The sequence below is a fragment of the Echiichthys vipera genome, assembly GCF_963691815.1.
Source record: "Echiichthys vipera genome assembly, chromosome: 11".
NCBI lineage: Eukaryota > Metazoa > Chordata > Actinopteri > Perciformes > Trachinidae > Echiichthys > Echiichthys vipera.
This window is the reverse complement of record NC_139836.1, coordinates 18,654,723-18,674,042: the sequence shown is the minus strand read 5'-3', so window position 1 is coordinate 18,674,042 and position 19,320 is coordinate 18,654,723. Positions and strand designations below refer to the sequence as shown.

The window sequence follows — 19,320 nt, the reverse complement described above, 5'->3', positions numbered from 1 at the left end:
ATGTTGCGAACTTTGCATCACTTGTGTCGCTGGGCAAGAAAAAAAAAATGTGCATTTTGTCTTTGCATTGACTTTGTATGTAATCGCACCACTTGAAGAATTCGCTTCGTGTCTGTTGTGAGCACACCGTAAGACTGTCAGCCAAGAAGTAATCTTTGTATAATTCAACTGTCACTGCCAAGCTTTGAATTTGTTTAAAAAACTTTTACATTTTTGGGGACGGTCTCACCCATCATCTGGCTTGCCCTAACTTTTGTTGCCCTCTTGATATATTTAATTGTATATAAAATGAAGCACTTTGTACTGTACATTGTTAATTTATTGCACAGCATTTCCTAGTTCTTCTTTATTGTTAGTTGCCTTTGTGGTTTGTTTTCTATCAAAATGTCATGAACGAATAATAAATTCTTCAATCTTATATATCATTCAGTCTCAAGAAAGTGTTCATCCTTCTTTACTCTTTGGGGCAGTGATACCTGATGGTTTGCAGTAAACACAACCTTCCTCTTCACATTGTTCACATTGAGGTTAGGATACTGTGGGGCAAACCAACAAGAATACAAAACCCTCCAGCGTACTCTTCGTTCCATCACGCCTTTCTCAATTTCGCCTCAACAAATACCTCCCCATTCTCTCCCTCATCATGGTAATCCTCAAAGAGCCCCCTAACTCCCAAGCGCTTGGAAGTTTCTTTACTGTTTAATACTAGTTTAATTAACTTTGTCCAGACAGAGTAGGGCCTTGGGGGTGGAGGGCATGAGGCAAGTTGCCCTTAAAAATCATCCCGCCTCTAATTTTGTATGCTAATCTTCTTTTTCACGCCGCACCTCCTTAGGAGTGGGGGAAAGAAATGTTGGGAAAAGTTTGGGTTGCCTGTGCAGGGCTTCCTGCGGCTGTTTTATTTCTGGGCCCACCTATTTGGATCCTTTCACTCCTCTAGGGCCTTCCTTTGCTCGATTTAACAATGAATGCAGAGCTAATCAGCTCTCTCGGAAATGCACCACTGTCGAGGAAGGTAATCCCTTCTTCTCTACTCTCAATGGGCTGTCGCCTTCTAAAGGACTTTGGGAAAAGGCTTTGCACAGATTCACACTGTTCTCTCAAAAGAAGTTAGTTCAAGTATTGTGCCCAAACAAGTGGGTTTTATAAACACATGCTTGCCAGGATACTCACCCCACCTGCAAGTAAGAAGTGCCAGGGCCAGGCAGACTAGCACATGGCAGCCGAAGCCGAAACCCTTCAGACGAGATGGGACATGAAAGAGGAGATTAGAGGTCCCATTGAGAAGAGGGCGTTCATTTCTGCACCTTCCTCCTTTTACTGGACAAAGTGTCAAGGAAACACCTTGTTGACATCTTATTTACCAAATAATGATCATAATCAAAACTCCCCCCTCCTCTGATGACCCCTGTGGGTCGGCTGGATTGCTCTGACTGGCATGCAGCAAAACCCTCTCAGCAACAAAAGAACCAGCATACCAAGCTTTTGCCCTACGGCTCTACGGAAGTTTTGCTATTTACTGTGATAGGGAGTACGACAGGGGCACATCAAAATGTTCATTCACAGGATTTTAAAGGTAATGCAAAATTATAATTAGGAGGTGCATTCTGGATAAAATTTGAAAAAGCCACTTTAAGCCTGCCGTGCAGACTGCATTGATTCTTATTCAGCCTTTTTATTTGGTTAGGTATGTGAGTCATGCTGCTATGAATTGGCTCACCATCAGCAGAAAATTGCAGGCGAATACCCACATGTAAAAATTTGATCACACAAAGGAAAGCCTGCTGACACAGCAGTCAAGTTAATGTGGGTGAACGCCAGACAAACATGTTTGGCTGTTTAAAGTCAGGATCAGTTGTGCATCAGCAGCAGAGATGAAAGAGAGGACAATGCTCTAGTTTGCAGTATATGAAGATACTACTGTGCCTGGAGATATAATATCAGGTGATGGACTCAGCTGAGGGAAGCAAAAGATCTCAGTACTTTTCTATTTGCTTTTAATCATGGGCTCGTTGATGATGGATTACTATTAGCAGTCTATGAACATCCAGAGGGCACAGTTTGAGGCAGAAACCTGAATTAAAATATACAAAACCATGCAACAGGTCTTTTTTTGTCAGTTGTATTCCCTTAAATGAACAACCACACAAATGGGGAGGTGGACAGAATGAAACGCACATTAACAACGGCGTGTGAAACTGCACATAATGTCAATCATGACCCAGAGAGTGACACGACCTCCGACCGAAAGGTCTGAACTTCCGTCTCTCAGGCCGGCCCTGCCATGTCCAATTTGCCAGAGCGCATGAGTCTGAGGTGGCGCAGGGAGATGAGACACTGCAGAGGAAGGGAAGAGTGGCTTTAAACAAATGCTTTCTCACAGTACTTGAATGATTGACTTAAACTTCTGTAGGAACACAGAAGTTTATTGATAGAAATGTGTACATGTTTTTTTTACTAAGCATTACAATTTAAATGATCAGATTTTTTGTTTTGGTTTGTTTAAATTACCGGTAGTACATTAGTGACCCTGCAACATACCACTGTGACATATAAATAATAGGGGTAGATTTATCTCAGGTAGCAAGTGATAATGCAATCAATGAAGATGGGAAAAACGACTTATAATGCTTCAGAGAATCCTTGACTAATAGGATTTATGGCTTAGGGGTTCTGGTCCTACAACACCTAGAGGGGCGAGGGTCAGTATGAATGTGAGAGAAAGCCAACACAAATGAGTACAGATTGGGTGGGACGTCCACCATGCGCTCTTAAAAACAAAACTCAATGAAATCTGTCGTTACTTGTGTTGTATGTTTGTGTCGGTTTGTTAGACATAAGCTCAAGAAACATCTGATGCTTTCACTCATCAGGGAACGGTTTCATTGTAACAGTATCTCCTCAAGAGGGTCTTTGTTTTGACAACGGTCCATCTGCTGGGGAGAAGGCAGCAGTGGTGTATGTTTGTTGCTATCAGCAGGATTGAGACAGAAGCTTCTCGGGGCTCACCAGGGTGGTCAATCTCCTGGCTCTATCTGCAAAGAATGGGGAGAGGGGAGCATCAGGGGGATCAGCTCAGCTCAGCTCAGCTCACTGATCTGCACAGGAAACACAGAGCATGGGAACCCACCAGGGAGCCCCAAACTACTCCCTGCAGTGGGAATCTGCTGATAAGGCCTGAACCAAAAGAAAACATACAAGATGTATCAGGTTTTTTCAAATATTGCAGGAAAGGCTTTTAAAGGGGCCATATAATCGTCATTTTCAGTTTCATATTTAGGGCCACGAGCACCACTGAGGTGAAGGCCCTTTTGGATTTGTTCAGTTCCCTCTTCTTCTTCTTCCTTTCCTCCTAATGAATTGCCCTTTTTTGAGGCTTTATCATATTCAAAAACTCACCAAACTTCACTAGGAGTGCATTTACGTATTTCATTGGTTTCAAAATTGGGCGTTGCAAATTGGCTCGCTAGCGTCCCCAAGAACAGCCCCTATTTCAAGATTGACGGAGATTTATAAAAAACAGTACATGGGCATATATAACTCTTCCAGATGCACAAAAAAGCCTCTTGGAGTGATATTCCAAACTCAACAGGAAGTCAACCAATTTGAATTTTATGGCCATTTCCCAACATTTGCATGTGTCATACTTTAACAAACTCATAGAGATTTAAAAGACTCCATTTCAACTCAGATCAGTAACATCTAAAGGCATGTCTGATGGGAAGTTACTCGGCGTTTACGTTTTCACTGCACCATAGTTACAATACATCGCTTGCGGGGCTGCCTCTGCCGGAGTCTGGCCAGCTCCCCGAACGCACGTATTCACCCTCTTTTTGAAACACTGTTTTAGCGCCTGTCTCTTTAAGCCTTCTTCAACATCTGTGCTCTCTGCGCCTCTGCATTGTCATTACAGCCGGGAATGACTGTACTGGCACTTTTGACCTATACTGTATAAAGTAAAGTTCTGACATCACAACTGTACTGAAGTGTTGATTGCTCATTTAAAGGCACAGTTTCTGAATACAGACTTTGTGCATTTCTCTCCGGATTGAGAACTCATATAATTTCACAGCATCCAAATAGCACCTCGACCTGCTTTATAATTTATAAAAAAGACAATGGGGGAGCTTTAAAATGTTGCCTCTGTGACTTTAAAAAGCTGTCACAAGAAGGTTAAAACCACAGTGACAATGATCAAAGTCATAAGATGTACTCCATGGAGTTCAATAGCAATCGCCATTGACAAAACAGTCTGAGGCTCCATCAGCTGATCAGTCCAGTGAGCAAGGTACAGTGTGCACTATTATCTCATGAAGAGTGATCATCCCAGTGATCAATACAGCAATGCTGAGGCAATGATGACCATAGTTAAATATTGGCTCAGGATTTCAAAAGTGTGTGCTCAGTCTTTCATTAACAGATCTTTTCATAGAGAGAGACAGAGACAAACAGAGCTGGGACAACTTAACAGCCTATCTGATAAAAAAATTTGGTCCTATGTCCTGTATTATCCTTTATCATTGACATTACTCTGCATTATTACCTCCTACTGTACAGCACAATGTTCAGAGGAGCACTGATAAAATAAGTATTTAGATTCAGATTCAGTTTACGTAGGCCAAGTAAAAGTAGCCTACTCTCAGTTTTGTATATCGTTGTACTTTATTGTTGTAGTCGGTCATAGTGGAACTGATTTAAAAAAATACCTTTGGGTAGTTTAATCAATAATAATGCATCTCAAGTAAACCACTATAGCTGTAAAATAAAGAGTAGAAATAAAAGGTGGCATAAGATGGAAATACTTAAGTGAAGAAATTGTACATGCTTGTGTATTTTGCGTGTATTTCAATGCCAGTTTCTTTGGATTCTAGATGTAGCGGGAACAAAGGGGTTAAATATATCATTAGAGATGTCTTGTCATCCGAGAGCAGAATGGTGAACTGTGCTGTGGGTTTGAGTCCAACCGGGGCCCCCTGTGGCATATTGTGGAGGAAGTGTTACTGAAGCTGAGAGTACTTCATTCCTCAATCATTACTTAAATAAAACAGTTAACGGGCTACCACCATGTAAAATACTATGGTTCAAGTAAAGTCTTGCATTCAAAATGTTACTTTGTAAAAATACAAAAGTACTATCAAGTACTAATATAAAATTGCCACTTTTTGAGTGTTGTATATATTATATTGTTTGATTCATATTATTATTATTATTGATGCAGAGAGATGCGTTATAATGTGGGAAATTGGAGCAGGTTACATAATATACTGCAGCATTTTAGTCTATAACAATGCCTCATATTTTATAAGGTAATCATATGTTTTGTATGTAAAACAAAAATAAAATGTAGCCTATCTGTTAATCTATTTCTGTCAGATAAATATAGTGAGATAAAAAGTAGGTACAATATTGTCATCTGAGACAAAGTGTAGATCAGTGGTTCTCGAACTTAATTCATGACGTACCACCTCAGGAAATATCAGGCTCTCTCAAGTCCCACCACTAAGACCAATGTTAAAGTACAGCAGCGTAGACCGACACTATTCAGCTACGGACATGGAGGTTTATTCCTAATCAGACGATTATTTATTGTTGACTGTCTTCAGCCACAGCCACGCTGTAGGAAGGGTAGCATCAGAAGAACTGACATGTCAGTGTTTTCAAACCAATCATTTTACCTCTGCTTACTATCTTTCATTGAAGTTTAGCTCCTAACTCGTGAACGTGACTGCATAGCAGGCTGATATTGAAACAATAATGACAACAATGACAAGAAATGCTAAGCTAATTTTAAATTACATTTCACACATCTTAAAAGTTCAAGTAGTCTCTTAGTATTATATCAATGTAGTAATTAATGTTTCCTTTTTTATTTTGGAGATTCCTCGAGGCACCTCCAGAGAGAGCCACCAGTGGTGCATACACCACAGTTTGAGAACCAGTGGTGAATAAAGTAAATAGCCTACTGAAGTAAAGTACACAGGATTATTCTGACTTTAAATGTAATCTGTCAACTAAATGATCTCATTCACCATTTATTCTCTGAACAAGTGCATGAAAAACAAAATACAATAGTTCCCTCTAGTGGTAAAGACAACTTATCACAGTATGAGCATTTAGTTCCCCAGTGCAGTAGGTGTCGCTGTCTGATACGGTGGGTGTAAAATGGTCGCGGTATTTTTCTTTGTAGGCCAGTCGTTTGTTTTCTTGCTGTCAACACGGTGTGTAAACACCTACACGGAACAGAGGCACGGGGAGAGCGGCTGCACCGAGAAGGCGCGATATTTCCTTCATTAATTGAATAACGGTGAATGGGGAAGCTTGTATGAAAGTCTCTGTAGCCTAGCAGAGTAGAGTCCGGAACAAAAAGCAAGTGCCTGGTTGTTTCTTTTCTTCAGAAAGGACGGAGGCAGCTATCAGCGCTGACCATGGCAGCGGCCACCGTTGTGGAGGCTGATCCGGCGGCGAGCGAAGGCGACGCCGCTTTCGCCGGCGTCCAGAACCGGGGCTGGGATGAGTCTCAGCTCCGAAAATACTCTTTCGCAACCCAGCCCATTCCCAGAATGTCTCATACGGACCCCAGAGCGGAGATACTAATAAACAACGAGGTAAAACTGCCCGAAACTTTAAACACACCTCACTTGCCAGTTAAGAGATATCATAACAAGAACCTGAAGGCACCACAAACCCCTGTTTATAACACTTTAATGGGCAAAAACAGTCATCAGCGACTTGATGAAAATGAAAGTAAACCCATAGGCTGCATAATTGTGTTTGGGTTTTATTTCCCAGCATGCATGGTGTTGAGAGAGATGAGTTTTTTTTCTGTTCAATTACATTTTTTTAATAGTGCCAAACCACAACAGAAGACAACTTAAGACACTTCACACATAGAGTAGGTCTACACTACTTATTCACTCTGTGACTTATTCATGATTTACAGAGACCCAACAATCCCTCCATGAGCAGCAGCAAGTGGCAATATAATAATAATAATATACACTATCTATCCCGCATTCATAACCTAATTTTATTAAAATCCCTTCATGCTCAATATGTGTTTTTTAATGGTGAGATCACTGTATCTTATAAGATACATCTGTAGAGCTGAAAGTAGAATTATTGACAGAAATATGATTTACAGTTAAGAAAACTATGTGACAATAATCTACATCCTAAAGAAAGAACCAAGGTGATTGCATTTTTCCCCACATTTGATAATCAGTACATTATAATAAGCATTATAACAAGCAGCCCAATGGTAAATGATTTGTATTTGTGATAGCGCAATAAAACTACAAAGACCACTGGGATTCAAGTTCAAGGGTATAATCCAGTCAGCAATGTCACATCAGGTAGTTTGCCTTGGACATGTGGTTGAAAAAAAACCCCCAAACAACTGCTGGACACCCTACTGATTTATTATTACCCACAGAAAGAAGCAGTGTTCCTCCTTTATGGGATTTATCGTAGATTTCCCCTTTCCCTCTCATCATTTGCTCTCTCTCATGCTCGATTTGGACGGGTACTCAAATAGAGACATTGTGTCTGTGTGTATAAGTTTTCATTATATTCTGAGAGGTATTTGTCTTTGAAAGCAGTGAAATTAGTTTCTTTAACCTAAAGCTGACGAGCAGGCACACGATAACAGGTTTAAATGCATGGCCTATTTTTGTCACTCGTGGAGACAAACCTCATGCCATCTCTCATTATTTTTATTCAGTTTCAATGTCAGCTGGAGCATTTCCCAGGAGGGCTGCATACCTGTTCAACATGGACACATTTCCTCATGGCGCAATGAGTAATCTGCACATAATTTACATAGAAGTGCATGGCTGCGTGTTGTTATAATATCTATCGAAAAGGAAATGACAATTCACCCTACCTTAAAAGGTTCTAAGGGATATAGAAATGATTCATCAACTAAAGCTCTAAAGCTATTTACTGATTACACTTTTTGCTATTTTTACTTCTCTCTGGGCTTAAGACATGAGAGAGAGCACCGACACATTTGGTTGTCTTGCGATAATTAGCTTAGGTATAACATGATGGTGGCTGAAAGAAACTGGAAAATGGAAGGAAGAAGCCTCATGGGGCTGTGTGACTGATTTGGAAATGTTTCATGTGTTCGTATTTATACGGTTTTTATTCCCATTTATTTGTTCCTATATTGGTTTTATTTCATCTGTGAGTTCTTATTCTCATTTTTCTGCCTTGTCTGGTTCAGTTTTCTTTTCTTTTAAGAACAACATTGTTAAGAAAAGTGCGTACATACTTATTGTCATTAGTTTGCCACAATCATACCTTCTTTGTGATTAGTAGTGTTTACTGATGTTAGTGGTACAATGCAAAAAGATGTGTTAACATACCCAAATATTATTAATAACATTTATTTTTATTGTATCAACAGTACTGAACCTTTCTCTTCTATATAGTGACTCTTGGTGTACACAGGAATGTGTCATCATCAGTACTTGTCAGACCCGAGCAGGTTCACTATTTCCACTCAGCTTTCGGTGATTTCTAACCTACAAGTATCAGCTCTTGAGAAATGGTTTACAAGAATAGGAACATTGTCATCAAACGAAACTACACGCAATGTTTGAATTTATGTTCATGTGTTCAAAGTGGCTCAAGTGAAGTGAAAAACATTTCATTTCAAGTTATTTGTTTAACATGTCAGGGAAAGTGATATTTCTTCCATGTGATTTCTATGTTTTTATGTTGTAATATCATAAACTGGTGCTGAATGACTGAGTGTTCATTCAAAACATTTCGGAGATTCATATTTTCCCCTAACATGTGCACTGTGAGATATACAGCTGTCATCACAGGTGCTTAAAGTCTGCTTCCAATAAGTTATGTGGGAAAAAGGTGTGTGGACTGGAATATGCAGACAAAATAGATTGTGATGGGCAACAAAAGTCAGAGGTAATATAATAAGAATGATAAGCTATTGTTCTTGCAATTTATAGGAATGTTATTGAAGAACATAAATGTGAACGATAAAAACCCAAGCATTTGTGCATCATGTATTATATTATTCACTACAGTGGGCATGGTTTGCACTATTGCATACACATTGTCCACTGTGGATAATAACAGGCTACATGATGCATACATGCTTCCTCGATAATATAACTATATATTGCAGGTTATTGGCTTGTCATTTGTTTGGTATGAGGACCTTACAACAGGACTATTTCTTAGTTTCTAAACTCTGATGCATAAATGCAGGGATAAATGCACGAGTGCAGCACATGTAAAGAAATGTTCTGTATCCTGGCGAACAGCCGCCAATGGCACACGCGCGCGTGCGAGAGTGTTATAAGCACAACACTGATATGTCCAAATATGGCTCGTCGCTCTAATAGAAATAGAAAAATAAAAATCCATATTAAAACAGTGTGGAGCGCCTGCACGTCCTATTCAGGAAGACGCACGATGTTAAGATACACTTGTATTATTTAAATATACGCTCAAAGCAGCCAATGACATCCAATACACCTTTATTCAACTCTTTCGGAGCGCGGTCATGCCTCGCTCTAAGGCGAAAGTGAAACCGAGAGAGAGAGAAAGAGAGAAAGAGCGCGACAACGGGAGCGCGCACACCAGTCTACGTTCAGTTAGTCACGTAGCCCTCGGAGCTGTGGGAGTCCTATGCCACAGAGACGGCACTATTAATGTACTGCGCGGGCGCGTGTGGGGATGTATTACATAAAAGGTTGGGCTTTTAAAGACAAATAAGAATAAGAATTTTGAAAATGTGACAAAAAACAACCGATTCACACAACTACTATACATTAAAAAAACCACTTCAACCCTAAAGTATAACTATGATAGCAGATTACTCCATTGCAGTCACCAGTAATAAAGCCCTCTAGTAGTCTTGCAGTGATTCTAAAGAGACATGTCCTTGTTTTCCCCAAATGTATGGACTAATTCTCCTGAAATAAGCCAACCATTTGTTTTTGTATTTGTATTATTTAAATGTTCTTTATCTGTTTTTTAGGAACCAGTGGTTTTAACAGACACAAACCTTGTGTATCCTGCTCTCAAATGGGACATTGCATACCTACAGGAGAACATTGGAAATGGAGACTTTTCTGTTTACACCGCAGAAAACCACAAATTCCTCTACTATGATGAGAAGAAAATGGCTAATTTTGAGAACTTTGTCCCCAAGTCACAACGGATGGAAATGAAATTTTCTGAATTTGTGGATAAAATGCATATAACCGAGAACATGGGAGGAGAGGAGAGGTAAGATATATTTATAAGTAGATTTAGTTGGAACAAGAACATGATGCTATGTTTGTATTAAACTTGCCCGGGCTGATTCTCAATCTAGACAAAATCCTCTGAAGTGTCAGGAACAAGATGTGACTGTGCTGCAGGTGTGCTTGACAGTGAAGGGTGTCTCCTCTCATGAAATGCAATTTCAGCACAGGGCACTGTAGCAAATGACTAAGCATTTACACAGGAGAATCAGGGGGGAAGCCTATTACTTTGACCTGACTTGGCCCAGCGGCACACACACGGATCACTTACTAGAGTGAAATCGCTGTTTTGACTCGCTGCCGATTACAGGGGCTCTTATCTCTTTATTTTTTACGGCCCGTTTCCTTCAATGTCATATTGTTTCGTCATGGTTTAAATAGAAGCGCCTTCTAAACAAGCTTATATACTGCAGACACATTTAAAGCGCTTCGGAAAATTAGCTGCATTGCGACTTGTTTCAGGACTCAGTATAGGCTCTTTTCTCATGTATTTCAAGGATATATCTGCAGCAGACCCTGAATGACACAGTAGGTAAGAAGATTGTTGTTGACTTCCTTGGTTTCAACTGGAACTGGATCAACAAGCAGCAAGCCAAGAGGAACTGGGGACAGCTGACATCCAACCTTCTGCTCATTGGCATGGAGGGTAAGGGCTCTTACAGTAGTTATCCACTGCGAAAGGAATGCAGTTTCACAGTTCCTACCGTATAATGTTGTCCTCAGTTTTCACACATCACATTTTCTGTTAATATTTTCTCACCCCAGGCAATGTGACACCAGCACATTACGACGAGCAGCAAAACTTCTTTGCACAGATCAAAGGCCATAAGAGATGCATCCTCTTCCCTCCAGACCAGTTTGAGTGTCTCTATCCGTACCCCGTGCACCACCCCTGTGACAGACAGAGCCAAGTAAGACACGTATAGAAACTCACCTATAGGGTTTAATAATTTGAAATTATAGGTATAATTGATCGTATTAGTGATTTAGTTCTGTTATAGTCATCTATATAGTGATAATTCACAGTACAGCTCTCAGAAAGAGGAAAACCCCTCAGGGACATTATACAATGACTTCTACACATTAAGACAGTTATGAAGATTACAGATTACTTGAAATAAAGTCATGCATAAAAACAGGAAAACTGGCATTATTACTAACATTAGACTTATTTTAAATTTGTTTTGACAAATGTCAGAAACTTAGGGAGAAAACGTATTATTTGTATTTTGTATTTTAATGTTAATAAGGTTGCATACAAGATGTTTAATATGTTCATGCTTTTGTAATTAATCTATATTTTTTATTTCTAGGTTGATTTTGATAACCCTGATTATGAGAAGTTTCCCAATTTTAAAAATGTTGTTGGCTATGAGACTGTTGTGGGCCCAGGAGATGTGCTCTACATCCCCATGTACTGGTAAGAAATACTTTTTTTTGTCATCTTTCTAGAATTAAATACTAACATGGATAAAAAAAGCTCCACCGCTAAATCACATGATTATCTCCAGGGAATTTAGTTTCTTGGCTTTTCTGCGAGATGATGGATGAGCTTTCCTCCTTTTGCTACCTGTGTTTCAATATGATATTAATCAATAGTAACTAGATTATTATGCAGTTGTTAATAATAGATACATAAAACTAATGTGTTGGAGAATGAATCCACAGTGTGTGCAGGGCATTGCAGGTATTTTATAAGCTAACTCATAAGACACAAATGAAAACAGTTATAACAGTCCTTTGTGTGTGTTGGTTTAAAGTGTTTCCTGGGAGGGTTCCAACTTTAGGAGCCAATATAAAAAATTAACCCTTGCTGCATAAGCTTTAGTTGTAGAAAACAATAAACCTACATTTATTTGGTGACTATTATAGTTTAATCAGTTTAGTTATTCTACTCTTCTTCTTTCCCCAGGTGGCATCACATTGAATCACTGTTGAACGGTGGAGTGACGATCACTGTAAACTTCTGGTACAAAGTATGTATATTTGAGTCTTTACAGCAAGTTATTCTAAAGGTTCTGCATCTGGCTCACCTGTCATGTTGATACTTTTATTATGGGTTTCTTCTAGAATATGTTTACATAATTTAATAAAAATAAAAAAGCACACTAGTTTTCCTCATACAGTCTCTCTGAATATAAAGTTCAGTCTGCTCTGATTAGTGGCACAGTACCGGCACTGTAGCAGCAATACCCATCCATCCTTCCATCCATCCATCCATCCGTCCATCCATCCGTCCATCCATCTGTATAGTCCCGTTTGCTCTTTTAAAGACAGTTTCTGAATATGCGCTGTGTGCATTTCTTTGTGGATTGATCGTGTTGATACTTTCACAGTATTTAGAAAGCACGTATAATAAAAAAAAGACATGAAATCTCACTTTTTACCGTATGGAACCTTTCTTCATGATCACTCACCTATTTGACTCATTTGACCAGGGCGCCTCCACACCCAAAAGGATAGAATACCCCCTGCGAGCTCATCAGAAGGTGGCCATTATGAGAAATATTGAGAAAATGCTGGGAGAAGCACTTGGAGACCCACATGAGGTAAAATCACTTGATGATACAAACTCTTAGTCCCATCATCAGTTGCATAAGTCACACTTGAATGTCACAGATTAAAATGTAGGTCACCTGTTACATGGAATCCCCGGGGCTTGCTGACCCTTCCAGCAACCCAATTACTGTGAATATTTATGGCTTACCTGATTTAGTACAAAGGAAAGATATATGCAGTCCTGGACAGTGAGTAAAACAATGTAATGGCACTATGAAGTATCTTATCCTAAACAAGAGTCCTTTTGTTTTTCTGTAGGTTGGACCTTTACTCAAAACAATGATCAACGGGCGATATGACCAGGATCTCAGTTAGAGCCCCACTCCTAAAACTGTTAACTAAACTGCTTTGGAAACGTTTGCCGTGAAAATGAGACTGCTGCATGCATAATGCGCATCCAGGCTTTGGAGCTACGTATCACCGTACGGCAATAAGCAGACATCTTGAAACCATTCTGCTTCAGTTGTCTCCAAGTACCATGGTCATTGCAAATACATCAGTCACAGAAGAAACGTGGCTAACTCATGGGAATTCGCCCTACTTGAAGAAACCTTTTTTTTTTCTTTTGTCTTTAAAAAGAAGGCGTCATTTGGCTTCTGTCTAGATATATTACGTATATATTCGGAAATCAGTGTTCTCCTAACATTCTCATAATTCAAGCTTATGGGTCTTTGGGGTGCATTTGATCACCCAGTTAGAAGTTGTCTTAGATCGGTACCTCCTTTGGAAACAACCTCAATATTTTGACCACTAATGGATAAGTATACAGGACATTTATTATATACATGTCACAACACTGTTGTGGGTTGATTACTAAGTGTGAAGTGATCATATTGTATTCTCCATCTTTATCACAAGGACAGCTTTAAAGCCAATTTGGTTCATATCTTTCAAGGTGACACATCTTTTAAGTGTTTTTGAAATATTTATCCTTATAATCTGCATGATCTCCACAACCAACCTACAGGGTTTAAGGAAGTGATCAGCAAGAATGTTCTGTTGCAAAGAAGACAGCATAGGCACGGCAATAAGACACAGAAGATAAGTGATTTAAAGTGTGTGGGTGTGAAAAAATGGGCTCATATATTCATCTGAAGGAATATGTGACTGCTTGCAGCTAAATTGTTTTAGCTGAGCGATGCTGCTTTGTGTTTATTTAAAATTTGCTTGATTTTATCGAATGTGCCATTCTGCGTACTAGTAATAGGGGAAAATAAATGACATATTGCAATTTAAGTTGCAAATACAGTCATCTTAAAGACATAGAACAAAATACAGTAAGTCACTGTTTTGGGGGAAACTTCTCAGAGTAATTACCGGTGATGTTTTCTTGGGAATAAGACGGTTAAAACTGTAAAATTGGTTAAAAGTGAGCTGCTAAAATGTTAGGATTAGTTAAAATATTGCTGACGGACTGGACATGCAAGATCATCTGCAAGGATGTAGCTTCTGTATCAGCCATTGCTGTGCAACACAATGAACCACCTAGTGGGAAAGTTGTATAGTTGCCTGCTCCATGCACTATACTGCAGCAGTACAAATTTTCAGTATGCTGTATTACGCGCAGCAGACCTGAGATACAATTACACGGCAATGTATACAAAAGTCTAATTCCAGTTGGAAACCTGCACTTGCTCTTATAAGTACTGTTTGTTAACAATGCACTTATTTGTACTTTGTACGAACAGAGCAAGATGAAAGTGCAAAAAAAAGGGGAGGACAACTTCACATGTTCTAAATGTGCCAAACCAACATACAAACCTGAAGATGGGTATCTCTATATTCAGAAAGCTTTCTTTCCCTGTAACAATGGATGGATCCATAAGTTGTGAACTATAAAATAGGGGTATCCACATACTTAATTCACTAGGAATACACAGGTTTTCAGGGTTTTGCTATGATTAACCTTTAAATTGTTGCATTACTGTGCATATCTATTTCTTACACATTGCAGAACGATGTAACAGAGATACTTCGTCTGTAAAAAAAATAATTCACCTAATGTAAGACTGAAGTTTCATCTCTGTTCTATTGCTGATAAATGTATGTGCCTTGCTTAAGATGGCATGGCACTAACTGTTGCAACAACTGGTGATTTTTTAAAATGTGTATTTTATGGTCAAAATAATTCTTTTCACTCATTTAAGAGCTTTAAATGTGGGATTGACAAGGGTTCATAGAGATAGAGGCACATTTTTATTTATGGATCTCTGTTTTGTGCTCTGACGATATGGCATGTTCTTTCCTTGTTCCTCTGATTAAAGTTGGTTTGCAACTGAGATCTTTATGTGATTTCTCATACACAAAATAGCATTTTGTGCTTTGTGAACAATTTAAAGAATACAATGTGAATGAGCTATAAAAATGTGTATTTATTTACTACAAATTGTGCGTCAGCAGTTTCTCAGAGTATTGTTCAAACTGAAAAAAATAAAACAAACAGGTTCATATAGTTATTAAAGACAAAATTGCTGCTGGAAATCAGTAATAACATCTCTTCAACACTGGATAGTGTTACACCTACACTCTATGTTATACCACCAATCAAAAACAATTGCTTATAATTGCTGGAAATGGATGCAGAGGGAAAACAGAACTATATTTGTAGAAAAGAAACACCTGACCAACCCATTTATCCTACTGTACAACTAATAAGAATCCAGTCATAAGTTTCCACAACTAACAATCACAAGCGAAGCAAAATTCACAACACAAATGAGATGAAAGTAGCCGCGATAGAGCCACTTCATGTAAACAGACCCTGAAAGCACATGATGGCCCTCTTCACAATAAATACATGAATCGGAGTCTTTGCGAATCTAAACATCTATATCAAAAATAAAGATAATGCTATTGGAGTGAACTTTAAAATCAGGTCCTCCCGCAGCATGATTCACTTAACATTTAAGGAGCAACCACAGTCCTCCACGTCATGATGCCAAAAATGATGCTCTTTCATCTACAAATCTCACCTCTGGAGGGCTATGAGCCAAGGTCTTAATGTTTCAATGGGTTTTTCATTTTAGAAATTATAAAGAAAAAAAAAAGAATTTTAGTGTAAAACGTTTGCATATTATCCCATACACTTACTTTATTTGCCCTAAGGGGTGTAATGGGCGATGATAAAAAACAATCAGAACAGTGGACTTCCTCTTGTGGACTTAACCGCTAGCAGCATATTTACTCGTCATGGTACTCATCTGCCTCAAAAGCATAGAACGTCCTTCATTATTCAAAGTTATCTGGATCATTTTTTGCTCAAAATGGGAACAGATTAAGAAAAAAAAACTGACTGGTTCAGCAACGTTATCCAGATAACTCTGTTAACCTGCTTCGTGCAGGACAGATTCTTTAGTAGACATTCAGTACTGTACACATTAAAGTCTAATCTTTGTGAGTAAACAATACTGTGGGTGTATCATACGTTATACAAACTAGACATCTACAGCACACCATAGGTATCCAACCAAGGGACCGACCAACTACCTGTTGTACAAATGTTCATTAAAAAAAAAATCTATATTTCCCGGAAGATTTTTTCAATTGAAAACCTCTTTTTACCACAACAAACAGTCTAAATCAAAAGGCCTGACCAAACAGCACTGTTTTCCTATGATGTAAAAATAGAACTTTAAATGAAATTGGCATCAATGATTTGATATGTACATAAAAAAAGCAGTTGAGACCTATAATGTCCAGAAGGAACCCTACAGCACCACAAGAACCTATTTACAGAAATGACAATAGATTCATCTCTACAACTTCAATGAATCTATATCGTCTATTGAAAGTTAAAGACAATTAAAAATAGAAAAAGGAAAAGAAAATGAAGAGCTAAAAAGAAACTAATGTCAGGGCAACATCAGACCTGCTGAGATGACGAAGAAGGAGATACGTTAGGCCGTTGTTACGCAAACAAGAACACAAGTTACAACACCCTGACCAAAATATCACACAAAATTTTAAAAGTTCCTCAAGCAACTGAAACACTGTAATGTAACCAAGGCATATAATGGTAACAATATTTAAAATAAGCCACTGATACACTTACAAATATGTTCCTTTACGTGGGAAAAATCGAAACAAAAAAATTAACGTAAATAAAAAAAAGAAGGTGTAAACCATATTGTCAGTAGCTGCTTTTACACCAGTGTGCTCGCTGTCAATGGAATCTGTACTTTCGCGCAGGCTTGAGGTTGACGTATGTCTTCTTCATGTCCTCTTCTTCGTCTTTCTTCACAAGCTGATATCGCTCTCCTTTTGTGGTTACCACCTGGTTACTGTGGTACCGAACTAGCTTCTTTGGAGCCTGTAAAAAAGACCCCGCAAGAATGCAAGTTTTATTGTTATATGTACGTATATATCTCTATATATATATATATATACTGTATATATCTGTATCTATATATAGATATAGATATATACCATATATATAGAGATATATGGAGTATAACTTACGTCTTTGGGAGGGACGGGCCGGTGTGTTTTCTTATCATCCTCCCTGTCCACATGCATGTACCTATGGAAATGAAACAAAGTCATAAACAGAGAAACTAAAAAATGAGGCCAGTTGTGCTCTCCACAGGAAGACAGCAGTCTTACTCACTTCTCAAGGATGCTTTCTTTAAGTTTATGGTCTGCCAGTGTGGAAATACTCTTCCCTTGGTTTACCTGAGCGACATAAAAGCATCAAATCAGTCTGCTAGCAGGCCATAGCAATGGGAGGCAGCGGCTGACAAGAAACACAGCAAGGTTGTTTTGTGTGCAGCAGAGACTCACATTAAGAGGAGTGGGGCTGAGCTGAACATCACCCTCTATGATGAGGCGCACTGCTTCCTCCATGTCTCCTTTGGCAATAGACAAAGCGCTGCGAGCCTCAGACAAACTACACTTGGGAAACATCTCCAGCAGGTGCTGCTCCTGGGACTCCCACTCTGACGCTGGTAGCTGGACACACACACATTTAGTTTAGCTCCAATTTAGGTGGATGTAAACAGTATCAACAGTAAGAAAACATAACAAGCACAAGTTAAATAAAAGTTATTCAAAAGCATCAAGAAAGGGATAACAATGTGCTTTAACTATAACCTTGGCAGTGGCGCCCTCTGTCTGTGTTTTAAGGCACTGCGTTTCTCCTGGTGGAGGTTCACTGAGCAGGGTGGTGAGTTTCAATGAAATCTCTTCTTTCCTTGCCTTAGGCTCGACGTTGTCTTCATCAGCTAAAAAGGGAAAAATGACATAAGCACACTGTGGTATGAATGTAAGCCTTATGATCCTTAAATAAAATGAGTGGCACTGCCCAATTAAGTTTGTTTTGCTAACGCATTTGGTAAGATTATGAAAATGAAGATAACATTTACTGCAAGCATTATAAATAACAATAAAATCACTACCTATGGTCCGAGCAGTGGCTAGTTTTGAAGCCAGATTGAACATCATTTCACAGACTTTGACACTGCAGAATGAAAGAAAATGTATTATTAAGTAGTTGTCTGGGTGTGTTTATCACAGACACAGAGCAATCAGAATAGAGAAAAGGTATAACTGTCTGTTTACCTGTCAATTTCAGCAAAACCAGGTATGTAAGCTTCTAGCATCTCTGCAAAGACCTCCACATCAAAGTTCTCCTCAACACTCTGCTGGGAGCCGAGATCCTCCAGGACTCCAGTGATGTAAGACAGAAGAACATCATCCAGTGTGCTGCATTAAGTAGTAAAAAAAACAAAACAAAAAGAGGTTTAAGTAAAACAGCCTGAACTAGACTTTAATTGTGAGGATGCAAAACAAGCTGGAGAATAGTTTACCTGAGATCTGCATCAGGAATGTAGGCCTGAATAAATTCGTGTAGCGCACTGTGGATGATTTTGTGGAGGTCCATTGCGTTTTCTAGTGTGCAGTAGAGGAAAAACAGACGGTCAATGTACTGGATTTGGGGTAGAGCAGATGGTAAGGGCAGTTATAATAATAGAATATTATTTATTTCTATAACACTTTTCTTAACAAGGTTACAAAATGCTTTCCAAAAAAATTGATTATCAAACCAAACCTAAAAACAACAGATCAAGACAACAAAGACACTGGGATCATGAAAACATCAAACAAAAACACTGGAGGATAAAATAAAGTAAACATAAATAACCAAAAACAACAGTTGATATGTTCTTACGAAAGCTTGGTTGTAAAAGCGTACTATAGCTGCAACACCATGCTTTCATGACAGAACACTTGTGGTGGTCAGTACTGATTTTTACGACCGACCCATAGTCACATGAACCTCTCAGTAGACTTGACCATTCATTTAAATAAAGATAGACAGTCAATTTAGTCAGAATGAAAAAAAGACACAACACTCGCCGAGGAAGCTACATAACGTCTTCACTACACAAACAGTAAGTTAATTAATGTCAGAGTAACCTTAACGTTACATATTATGTAGCTTATGTCACCAAACGATGCTTTTGCGTCACACTTAACGGTCAGCTAT

General features: G+C 38.9%; 2 protein-coding genes across 3 annotated transcripts in view; one reads left to right on the top strand and one right to left on the bottom strand.

The window, feature by feature from the left end:
• The first annotated feature begins 6,230 nt into the window (after window positions 1–6,230).
• Window positions 6,231–15,065, top strand: hif1an (hypoxia inducible factor 1 subunit alpha inhibitor). 2 transcript variants are annotated; one of them, XM_083923443.1, is made up of 9 exons: window positions 6,231–6,304; window positions 6,396–6,605; window positions 10,010–10,260; window positions 10,775–10,923; window positions 11,043–11,188; window positions 11,591–11,697; window positions 12,190–12,253; window positions 12,716–12,826; window positions 13,095–15,065. In XM_083923443.1, exons 2-9 carry the CDS (start codon window positions 6,426–6,428, stop codon window positions 13,149–13,151), a joined length of 1,065 nt encoding a protein of 354 aa, XP_083779569.1. In that variant the 5' UTR covers window positions 6,231–6,304; window positions 6,396–6,425; the 3' UTR covers window positions 13,152–15,065. The 2 variants fall into 2 exon arrangements, with proteins under 2 accessions (XP_083779569.1, XP_083779568.1); XM_083923442.1 differs by having other exon boundaries at window positions 6,253–6,605.
• Window positions 15,066–15,230: 165 nt separating this feature from the next.
• The window catches only part of cuedc2 (CUE domain containing 2), a 4,524-nt gene continuing 434 nt past the window's right edge, over window positions 15,231–19,320 (bottom strand). The window contains exons 2-9 of the mRNA XM_083922976.1: window positions 18,641–18,722; window positions 18,393–18,536; window positions 18,230–18,291; window positions 17,925–18,055; window positions 17,616–17,783; window positions 17,443–17,507; window positions 17,295–17,355; window positions 15,231–17,145 (exon numbers count right to left, since the gene is read on the bottom strand). Coding sequence (XP_083779102.1) covers window positions 16,999–17,145; window positions 17,295–17,355; window positions 17,443–17,507; window positions 17,616–17,783; window positions 17,925–18,055; window positions 18,230–18,291; window positions 18,393–18,536; window positions 18,641–18,714 — 852 coding nt within the window. The 5' untranslated portion in view covers window positions 18,715–18,722 and the 3' untranslated portion in view covers window positions 15,231–16,998. The remainder of the gene's footprint in view (window positions 17,146–17,294; window positions 17,356–17,442; window positions 17,508–17,615; window positions 17,784–17,924; window positions 18,056–18,229; window positions 18,292–18,392; window positions 18,537–18,640; window positions 18,723–19,320) is intronic.

Coding starts and splice junctions, on each gene's coding strand:
- hif1an (XM_083923443.1), top strand. CDS start 6,426: ATGGCAGCGGCCACCGTTGTGGAGGCTGATCCGGCGGCGAGCGAAGGC. Junction 11,698..12,189: donor CTCTACATCCCCATGTACTG/GTAAGAAATACT, acceptor TTCTTTCCCCAG/GTGGCATCACATTGAATCAC. Junction 12,254..12,715: donor CTGTAAACTTCTGGTACAAA/GTATGTATATTT, acceptor TCATTTGACCAG/GGCGCCTCCACACCCAAAAG.